A 10,647-nucleotide genomic window follows, 5' to 3' on the forward strand; every position below is an offset into this window, starting at 1 on the left:
TTCCTGCTGGTTGTTCCTGCGGCGCCAGCCGCGTCGCTGGTGTTGGTGTCCTAGCATGAGGAGTCACTTGGTGAGCTGCTGCCGAAGTCCACCTGCGGGATGAGGTTGAAGACCTCCAGACCTGCCATCTGCATGCTGGAGTCAGACTGTTCTTTAGCTGCTTGGCTGTGCTGCCGCACTGCTGTGCGAGCTGAGCGTCGCCTGGTGCGGGCCATCTGCCAGGTGGCACCCTCCTCACTGATGGAACTCTGAGTCGCCGCCCGCTTGCGGGGTGCTAGCCCAGCGGGCTGTGTTGACTGGGTTGACTGAGCGGTTGGTGTAGGCACCACCACTGCGACCATTGGTGCTGGCTGTGCTGGCGGCGGTTGCCGCTCCTGAGCATCCCTGTGGCACCTGTCGCCAAGGCGGCGAACAGCTGCTAGCTCTTTTTGAGTTAGGCGCCTGAGGGTGCCATTCACGCGCCTGGGTGCGGCAGGGCAGTGCTGATGCCCAGCTGGGTAGGGTTGGCAGCAGTTGGCACATCTTGGCGCTCTCTTGCACTCCGCGCCTGTTGGCCCCTCATGCTGGCTTGTGGGCTCACTGCAGTTGGAGCATCTTGCCAGTCGCGCACACTTTGGTGGGTGGCAGAACCCCTGGCATCCTGGGTTATGTCTCACTGTCAAAGGCCGTTTCTCAATCAGCCTGGCCCTCTCACTGGCATTGAAGAGTGAGAAGCCTTTTACCGGGGCAAGGAAGGAGACAATCCATGTAATCTTCCCTGTCTTGGGGTTCACCCCATGACGCGAGGGTCGACAGCTCACTGGCTTTACCTTTGCCTGAGCCAGAACCTCTCCCTCAATCATCTTGTCTGTGGGGATTCTTGCCCCTTCCCAGTCCTGGACAAATTCTGGGACCCCTGGGACAGCATAATTGTACCACCGCTCTGGTAGTCGGATCTCCGTGGCGCCAAGGACTTCACAGAGAGTAGCCACTGCCTTCTCAGTGGTCAGAGCGTCGCGTATGCCTCTGTCGCTTGGTGTGATCGCCCAACCTGTCCTGGTGGGCTCCACCTTCGGCACATTGGCCACATCCCCCACCCCCTGAATGTTTGCAACGATTGCCTGCCGCACAGCATATGGCTGTAGCCGGGCGACCCGTTTCTCTGGCTGGAGGGTGACGAGGACTCGTGGGTCCTCCTGCGGTTTTGTGCCCCCTGTGGGGCCCCCTGGCTGACTGGCGCTTTTGGGCTGCAGGCTAGCTCCACTAGCCCTGCCTGCCGAGGAAGCCGCAGTCTTGGCAGGGGCAACCCCAGGGAGGGCAGAGTTTTTCCCCCTCTGAGCAACACCCGCCCAGGTAGTCGGCTCCCTCGCAGCTGTCTTTGCTGCATTTGGCTGCGGATGAGTATCCGGGGCAGCACCCCCTCTCAGAATTGATGCTGCACTCAGATCTGCTGTCACATACTTGACAAACCTCTCACAGAAGATTCGGGCAAAGTTCTGACTGACTGACTGCTTCTCCTCCTCAACCCAGCTGTCCAGAGTCTTCGCCAATCTGATGAGGGCCTTCTGCTGCAGGTTCTGTTGCTGCTGAGCCTCCTCAAACTGCTTCTGCAGCCGAGAGGTGGCCGTGGGGATGCTGTCGCTGGCTCCTTTGAGGACTGGGGGAGGCATTGTGACAGTCTTCCTCTGCCTCTTGCCAGCCTTTCCAGCGACAAAATTGGCCGGTGACTCCGGCTCCAGTGGCCTGGTGTAGGCCGTTTCGATGTCCTTGGGCGGACGGGAGGGCGTTGAGGGCTCCATGACCACTCAACCTGTGCAGTACACACACGTAGAGAGATCGCAGAGGGCGTGCGATGATATTGAACTGGTTGGAGGGTTAAAATTATACGAAAAACAGTTGGAAAAGTGGAAAATTCAAATGTACCCCTACGTTCGTGGGTAGTTGTCGTGTGGTGTCACATATGTGAGAACATATCTGAGGGCTTAATTCTCTACCTCAGCTCATAATGGATGATAGTGGTGGAGAAATATAATTAATAAGATGACAGTAGTATGAGGAAATAGTATGTAGAGGATATGAAGATTCATTATTTTGAAGAAAATGTGTGAGAAAGAAAATAGAAAAAATAGGGAAGAATTCTACATATAGCAGTATAGAGATGAAAATAGAGGTAAATGAATGCATTCAAATATCATATGACACTATAATTACTACTAATTACTATGAGTTAAACTATTTTTGAATTAGTGGATATTGATTAGAAGTCTCAATAGTTTCAAACTTCTTGCAAAAACACTGTATCATATTCAATATATTGTAAAAAGAATAGTTAAAAAGTATGTTATGAAGCAGAATTGTAAGAAAATAGAAATTGTAAATTGTATAACAATCATTTCATCAAATAAATATAAATCTTCAATCAAAATCATTCTTGAGAAGAAGACAGATTGAAGAAAAATTATCACTTTTTTAACAAAAATTATATAAAAAGTATTTAATCGGTCTGCGTCGCGCCGGCCGCTTCTGCGCCCCCTGGCCGCCCTTGCCCCGTTGCGGTCTGGCGCCCTCCCGCTTCGGCCTAGCATCGCCCGTTCGGGTTTGGCGTCTTCCCTTTCGGGTTTAACCTACCCTCTCGCTGCTCCCGTGGTCGTGACGTCGCCGTCGTCCACACTATATAAACCTCGTCCGACTCCCCTCTTTCTTCCACGTCCTCCCTCTTCATTTTCCTCCTCGGTTCCCCTCTTGTCTCTCCTCTTTCTCTAGCCTTGTTCGCTAGCCTGTTTCTCCCCTCCCTCCCTGTATCAATGGCGCCACCTTTCGCCTTTCATCATTTCCACCCGGTGCCCATTGGCTCGCTGCACCTGGCGACGCCGGCCCTGCCATCAGTGATCATCCCAGCCAGCAGCAGGCTGTTCCGTGCTGTGCCGTGCTGTGCCGTTGGTGATTCTTTTTGACTGAAGGCCTAGCGGGCGATGACGGCCGGCGAGGTCTTTCGATCTCCCTCACTCCCTCACCGTACGATGCTGCACTGGCTTCTCTTTCCATCATTCACCGGTTCGCTGGGCATCAGGTGGGCTGCGCCTCCGTGTCTGGGATTACCTGTTCGAGAGCGATGCCCTCGAAACCCTACTTTTGCGACGTGTTATCTCCCTGAGAAAATGCCTCGTGACAGGGATATCTGCCCGAAATTACTTGCCGGATACTCCCTCCGCCTGCATTGGAATCATTGTGGGTTCGATCCTTCTCGCCTGGACTCGCAGCCAATGGCGAAAATACCTCACTCTACGGACCACGGGCAACGACCATCCGTCCCGTCTGCATACGTGGCACATAGTGTGTACGCACCCCGGTCGTTTTTCCGCATGTGGCAACTCCTGCCGTTCTGGATCTCACCAACGCGGCGAATGGGAGAGAGACGATAAGGGACTTTCCACGGGAAGGATCGCCTTGGTCGCAGCTATCTTCACTGGGAACAGAGAGCTGCGGCCCCATTCGTCCATTTCTTCCAAGGTTCGTGCAACTGGATCACCTGGTTTCGCTCGTTCGAGACCGGGCGAGGGTGGTGCGATGCTCTCTTGGCCCGCATCGGAGGCGAAAACCCTGGCGATCCCACAGGAGAGGAGGGGGTAATTTTTGCAACGGGGGGGGGGGGGGGCCTTGGGCTGTTAGTCGGATTCGAAATTCCTGCCCCTTTCAGCCGCTCAAAGTCCCTGCAACGACAAATGATGCATGAAAAATACAGGGATGAAAACCGGATCTTATTTGGACTGCTCTCCATATGGCGGTTTCTCCGTAGGCGAATTTGAGATTGCTGTGCATTTCAGCTGCATGAGAAACTCCGGAAATGAAACCGGAATCATGCATGCGAATTGTCCGCCTCGTGTATTTCGTGGTCTACCTTGCTGTGGGGTAACGACGGTATTGATGGTATTGCAGGGTTGGCTCGTGGTGACTCACATCGTTTTTCCCAGCTGACATGGCTGCGACGGAAGTTTAGCACAGAATCACTTCGCGTGAATCATTGACGAGCTTCTTTACTTTTATTCAAGGGGAAGGGTGGTTCCACGTCAGCTGAACATGGGAAATTGCTCAAGCGAACGAACAGGAGCGCTGCTGGTTTCGGCGTCACGGATTTTATCCCTGCCATTCAAGTGTGGTGTGGTGCGGTGCGGTGCTGTGTGATTTGCCGCTCATCGCTGGGACAGCTGGAACTGGATTTTTAGCCTTCAACAAGGAGGATAGTGTACATCACGTCTATTTAAGGAACCTGCTCTCCCGGTCGATTTTGGGCGTGGGAGTACGAACAGAACAGACACTGGAACTTAACCCTCGCCAATTACAATTTCCCTTCCTACAAGCATGGCTGTGAATATGAACTTCATCCCGTACTCTCCGCTTCCGCCCAAGCCTCCCATGCCCCATCCCACCAAGCACCACACCCCTGAACACCGTCTTCCCCAGCCAGTCCCTTTGCCGTCTGCACAATTTATCCCTGAACCACCGCTTACACACTCTCTACCCTTCCCTCCTCCCTGCCCTCCTCTTCCCTTCTGTAGAGATGCCCGCAAGGGCCCCGACAGCCAGATCGGGGGTCGAGATTCGAGCGCTCTACTGAACGAGTTCGACGCTGAATTGGAGCGCTGGGAGGTCGTGGAGGTGGTCGACATGAGCAGTCCCAATTCCACCGACCAGGGAGCCGTTGAGCCTTCTAGCCCACGTACCAGCGGGTTCCAAGGTAGGCGCCCCTTCGCGAGGGAGGATCTTATGGGCAATCGGCAGATTGAAGCTGCAACTTTTTCTCCAAGCTCAACTGCTCCAGGCCCCAAGCCCTGCAGGGACGCCTCAAGCGGGAAAACCCCCCAGAAGGCCGGCCGATCGTCATCTCAGGAAATTGTCTCTCCCCTCCCTGATAGCAATACCATGCTGGACGAGTCCGAAGCGAAAGCCTCGTGCCAACCGCCTGGCTTGGTGGATTCCCCCGACCAACTTCCGTACAGTTCAGCAAAGCTACCAGTCCCAGAAGGCAGCCAAGGTAATTGAGTTTCGCATCCTTTCACCACTTGTCTCTGGAGCTCTGCTTCTGACAGCCTTCAACAGAACATCCAATCCTTATTGACTTGAAGAGCGGTGAAAAGGATTCTCCGAACAGTATCAAATCCAAGATTATTGGTCCTGCTGTGCGCACCAGTGCCACAGACCGAGGGATCGCGGATAGCACATCTTCCAGCACAGATGCCGAATCGGACCCTGGGACTCCCGGCAATCCTGGAAAGTGCGATGGGGGAGAGCACCGACCGATGAGGCGGCGAGGCGTGCGGCACATGGGTGTTCGAGTCGAGATTCCTTCCACACCAGACGCTCTCCAGGAGACAGAGAGGCGAGGCGATAGGACCGATCCCAGCGACGACAGTGACAACAATAACTCCAGCGACTGCAGCGAAGACGACGATGATGATGACCATGTTGTCACTAGGCGGTCGCGGAAGCGGCGGAAACTCTCGGCGCGGTCCTCCGTGTCCACTGTCTCTTCCACAGCATGCGCAGACGATCCTTCCCTGACTGCTTTACCAAACGATAAGAAGTCACGGAGTCCGGCGAAGAAGTACTATAAAAATCCGGCCAGTGATTCCTCCCGTGTGCCCGGTGTCCCACAAGATGATACGGTGACGAAACACTCGGGCGATGACATACCAGTTTCCGGGTTTCTTTCGAGCCACCTGAGCGGGTCCAAAGTGTGCTATACTATAACATTCTATCACCAGGACGCTGGTCGGCCCTTATCAGTGAAGGCAAACGGTCTGTCGCGTCCCAGTCGCAAAAAGCAGCAGCCCGTCGCAACCGGTATGCGTGTGCCGTTTGCCTCAGAGGACGACGCGCTGCTGAAGGAACTCAAGGAGGAGGGCAAGCCATGGGATGAGATCGCCAAGCGCTTCCCGGGCAGATCTAAGGCGACTCTGCAGGTGCGGTACTCCACCAAGCTGAAGGACCGCGCCCCGTCGAGGCGGAAGTCGAAGCCTAGAAAACATGGATGCCGTTGAGCAAGAATACCAACAGCGTCTACAGCGACGGGTATCAGCCGGAGGTCCCTGACAGAAGATCTGGATGTCCAGGGGCCACCACCGTAGGTGGTAGACTGCTACAACTATGCACGTCCGACAAGCGTCTAAAGATCGGCGGTGGAAGCTAACGTACCATTATTGAGCTGTATATATCCATGGTAGCAATCAATAGTATCAACAAACAATTCGAATTTGCTCTATGCATTTTTTTGCTTTTTCCAAATACATGAGTCACGTGTCGGCCGGAATAATAGTTGTTCTAAACCTACCTCCTTCGAGCCACAGTGTGGTCTGGACGAAAAATAACTCTGAACCGAATCCAAGTCTCAACACGAATAACAGGAAAACAGAGTAGCGCAGGGATTTCACTCCACTCCCATTTTCTCTGAGACTCTTCTTCTTGCTCGCGTATTTTTGTCCCTCGAAGAAAGAAAGGAAAAGAAATAATGTAGGAAATTATATTATGCCGTTTTAAAGCTCGAATAAGAAAACCTAAAAGAGCAACACGAAATGTCTGACCATGACTGGGATTGCTATTGGATTCAGAGAACCAAATTCCTCGTGCCAGCGTAGGGTTCAATGCATCTTCGTTGATACCACTGAAATCGAAAATGAACATTGCACTCCAATCGAAAAGGGAAACATCAGAGGCGTTCCAGTGTCGAAGGCAAAACTGGTGTTGAAGATAAGCATGTGAGCAGACAATGTGCCGGCAACTGAAGCGTTGCGATCTTTCTTAGAGAAGAAAAGTCAAGAGGTTCTTTGTCCACACGGCCTATAGCGGAACCTGAATCGCTCCTGGGAGAGTGAAGGTGAAAGGAGCGGAGATTGGGCAATTTAGATAGCAGATACGAGATGATATGATTTGCAGTTGGTCGTGCGTCCAATTCAGCAATTTGAACAAGCTCCATCACATCACTTGTGTCTCTCTTCGGCTCGGCTATGTTGAGTGTTTCGGTGCGTGAAACCATACGGGCCGTTCGCGAATGGATCCCAACAGTGTCAATACCTCACGATGGGCAGTCGCCGAGCAGGTGAAGCTGATTGTCTTGTATAGATATGGTTCGACAACGACGCGGGTCCTTCAGCAGACTTTCACAAAATTGATGAGACTCTTCTTGTCCATCTTCCCAGCAACTTGTTACATCAATTCGACCGGCATTTTGTCCATAATTTCGGATGAATCCCCTTCCCTATCTCACCTGGTTATGAGCTGGAGCTTTAAGTACGTTGGAGAAACCTTACCATGTACGGAAAATTTGTGTGGGGTCGCTCTTTTTTGCAGTCAGATATGGAGGGACGAAAGTCGCATATTCTGAAGTTGGAGTGAAAAATTAGGTTTTACGGGGTTGGAGGGTGGGACTGGAAATTTATACTATTCTGGTTGAATCCCATGTCATCTACGACGGATTCTGGGGGCGCGGAGCCTTGTGAAAATCTCATTCTGGCTTGATCTGCGATCGCTTGGGCATAACTACATATGGCGGAGATTCCTCTTTCTACCAATGGCCAGCCTTAAGGGATCATACGAACATGGGATTCATGGATAGGTCTACGGGATAAATTGGCCAACTAATATTAAACCAGCTTGAAATTACGACACTTCATTATACATCCTACTAAGACTAACTCTGGGTCGGAGACTCGCCTCACCAGGCCAGACAACTATCATCACAACCCAGTCCGTTTTAGCGAGGAACATACCCAATGGCGACCAGGTCGGATCGAATGTGAGGACTCGAAAGAGCCGATTCCACATGTGCTTTCGAACTCACCTGTCGGCCGGTGGGTGCTCTCGCATAACCCACCACGACGTTCTAATTGTACATGGTCTCGAGACGCTCCGTACGATTGAATGCGCGGATGAATTCCTCGTTCGATGCCGCAGCACGCTCCAGATGGCCGTAAGACACACGATCTTCATCGACAGTGGCGAGTGCATGGGCGATCATAGCCAGGTTTTTGATCTGAAAATGAATACAGGGTTAGATATGAGATATCGAATGTGGGCGCGCTGCAACCTACATCTCGGGCACTGAGATCCAGACCCTCCAGTTTATGCAGCTCATCATCGGACACCTGTGCGCTTCCCTTATGTGTGCGAGACTTTGAAAGAAAACTCCGCCAAACCTCTCTCCGGAATTCCCGGCTCAAATCCTCATACTTCAGCTTATAATGGATCCTGCTGAGGATAGCATCGTCAAACTCATCAACGCGGTTTGTAGTGAGAAACAAAGCCCCCTCAAAATATTCAAGTTTGCGGAGGAAGACCGTCACGGAATGATCATGGACTCCGCCGACCGAGCGTCCATGCAAAAAGACATCGGCTTCGTCCACCAGGAGTATAGCGTTGAAATGGCTGGCGGTCTTGAATATGTCGGAAACATGATCCTCCAGGCATTTATCCCCGATTAATTCACTTGCAGCTACCTAAAAAGGTAACATTAATCTTTGACTGGCGACCTGGCGGATTAGGGACATACTCTGTAAAGAGGACGCTGCAAGTGCTCTGCTAAAGCCTCGGCTGTGAAAGTCTTTCCGAGACCCGGGCGGCCACTGATATTGAAAGTCAGGGTGTCTCATTCACTAAGCGAGGATGCAGCCACTTACTACAGGAGCACATTGAGGCCACGCCCTTTGCCAGGAACGAAATTGTCAAAGGGGATGCTAGGTACCAAGCCTAAACGAGTCTTTGCGAGAGCTAAGATGGTACCCTTTTGCTGGTCAGGAATCTTGAGGTTTTCAAAGGGTGTGGATGACCATTCGACTCGACGGAGATCGGCAACAGCAAACTCCACTACATCGTAAATGTTAGCGAGTACACCAGTCGGAAGCCAGTTTCACTTACTCCAGAGATTTTCATTGAGAGAGAACCCGAGAACCGTGGGACAGCAAATGAGAAAGTCAACATCCTTCATTTTGGATGGATTGACACCATTGCATTTCACCTGTTCTCTCTCGCGTTGATCCTGATTATCAAAAAGCGCCGAAAAATCAAGATGGGTGGCGCCGTCCCTATCCACGTAGGATTCACTCCGCTGATTGATCCGCGGTCTAGTGTAGTTCGGATTCATCTGGCGAAAGAAGGTTGGGTCCACCATGACACGGCTGTTGATGGAGATCTGGACCATTTCTCCCCGGACTGTGAAGAAGGCACGACCACGGCAGTGGCGAATGTGCTGCCCCTTTAGGTCGCAAAAATTCCGGCCGCAGTCGATGAGCGACTTCATGGCATCTGATTTGTTTGGGTGATGATCAAGGGGGAACGCCTCGAGGGTGTGGATGAGTCTGGGTCCATGGAACCGGACCACCTCCAGCTGGGTACCAGCGTCACCGAATACCTCACCATCAAAGTCTAGATAGCGACAATCTAAGCTGAAGTATTTGATCCCATTCATTTTCGTTTTCTCTTCTCCAGCATCAAATGTAACACATCGAGGCTTGCCAGTGCCCAGACAGGTACTGTATACAAAGATCCCTGGCTTGAAAATGGTCCAAAGCAAATCGTAGGTGATCTCTCCCCTTTTGAGAAGCGGTGAAAGGCTCTGGGTTGTGGAGGCATAGGTATCCTTGATATACCTGATGAGCAGGTCCACATGCTTCGAACGTGGGTCTTCATGATCCCTTCCTTTCTTGGTAATGTACGTCTCGAGGTCGGCAAGGAAGTTGTATAGGAAGTTCCGCTCGATCTGATCCTGGGTTAATGACTAGTTCAATGAGATAGAGTACGAGGTTGAAGCAATACCGAAGGCTTATCCTCGCGCAAGCTGATAGCCCTAACATCTCTCACAATGTCTCGCAGCACTCCAAGCAACACCTCGGACTTAATATCGACAAAAATCATAGTTTCCTTGGTCATCCTGTCTGATATGCTGTCAGTTATCAAGTGTGAGAGACGTTGGGATCATGTTCCTACCTAGCTGCTTCCGGACAACAAATACATACTGGTCAAGATCATCAAGAACCTTGTCCTCTCCCACAGATTCCACAATCTTATACTTCGAATTGTCCTTGTCCCACCTAGCTGGCAGTGAGCATGAATGGGATTAGAGTACCAAACGATGGGACGTACACTTCGTGGACTTCCTTATATTCGAGCTTTGACGCTCGAGCTTTCACCTCGTTGCCTTCTTTATTCTTGCTTTTCTCTAGTCTGGTATCTTCAATTGGCTCCGAAGAATCTGATGACTGCTTGGCTTGCCGAAGAACTTCCATGAAAAGCTGCTGCAGCTGTTCCATTGTAACAGACTGCGGAGGGTTTTCATGGTTAGGGCTGTCTGGAGGTGTTTGGGCCCGAAGGGGTGAAGGGGGAGGAGCTTTGGTGCCGTTAGACTTTGTGGGTTTGGGCATTGTGATATAGCGACAACGGTAAATGGCTCGCCGAAATAGGTTTTTTCTTGATTGCCTCAGGATTTCGAGGGGAATTGTGCTCCCTTATATGCCATTCAGTAAATACTCACGGCACATATTCCTTCGTCGTCTTCCGCTTCCGCTTCCGCTTGGACCACGCCGATACGGGATAAGATGGCCGTCCTTTTCCCATTTTATGGATGCATGAGATTGTGCCGCAGGATACATGGTCTCGACCTTGTCGTCTTGTGCTCTGCGC

At 51.7% G+C, this 10,647-nt stretch overlaps 3 protein-coding genes across 3 annotated transcripts; 1 reads left to right on the top strand and 2 right to left on the bottom strand.

The window, feature by feature from the left end:
- Positions 1–50: 50 nt before the first annotated feature.
- On the bottom strand, positions 51–1,778 carry HCAG_01760 (predicted protein; the record flags this gene model as incomplete). The annotated part of the gene is made up of 1 exon (XM_001544663.1): positions 51–1,778. The coding sequence occupies one exon, from the start codon at positions 1,776–1,778 to the stop codon at positions 51–53; it is 1,728 nt and encodes a 575-aa protein (XP_001544713.1).
- A 2,560-nt stretch (positions 1,779–4,338) lies between these two features.
- Positions 4,339–6,017, top strand: HCAG_01761 (predicted protein; the record flags this gene model as incomplete). Its single annotated transcript, XM_001544664.1, has 2 exons — positions 4,339–5,011; positions 5,077–6,017. The coding sequence occupies 2 exons, from the start codon at positions 4,339–4,341 to the stop codon at positions 6,015–6,017; spliced, it is 1,614 nt and encodes a 537-aa protein (XP_001544714.1).
- Positions 6,018–7,855: 1,838 nt separating this feature from the next.
- On the bottom strand, positions 7,856–10,388 carry HCAG_01762 (predicted protein; the record flags this gene model as incomplete). The annotated part of the gene is made up of 8 exons (XM_001544665.1): positions 7,856–8,005; positions 8,064–8,468; positions 8,522–8,594; positions 8,649–8,835; positions 8,887–9,733; positions 9,784–9,898; positions 9,984–10,058; positions 10,111–10,388. The coding sequence occupies 8 exons, from the start codon at positions 10,386–10,388 to the stop codon at positions 7,856–7,858; spliced, it is 2,130 nt and encodes a 709-aa protein (XP_001544715.1).
- Between the last annotated feature and the right edge of the window lie 259 nt (positions 10,389–10,647).

This window comes from Histoplasma capsulatum, genomic scaffold (assembly GCF_000149585.1).
Source record: "Histoplasma capsulatum NAm1 scaffold_1 genomic scaffold, whole genome shotgun sequence".
Classification (NCBI taxonomy): domain Eukaryota; kingdom Fungi; phylum Ascomycota; class Eurotiomycetes; order Onygenales; family Ajellomycetaceae; genus Histoplasma; species Histoplasma mississippiense.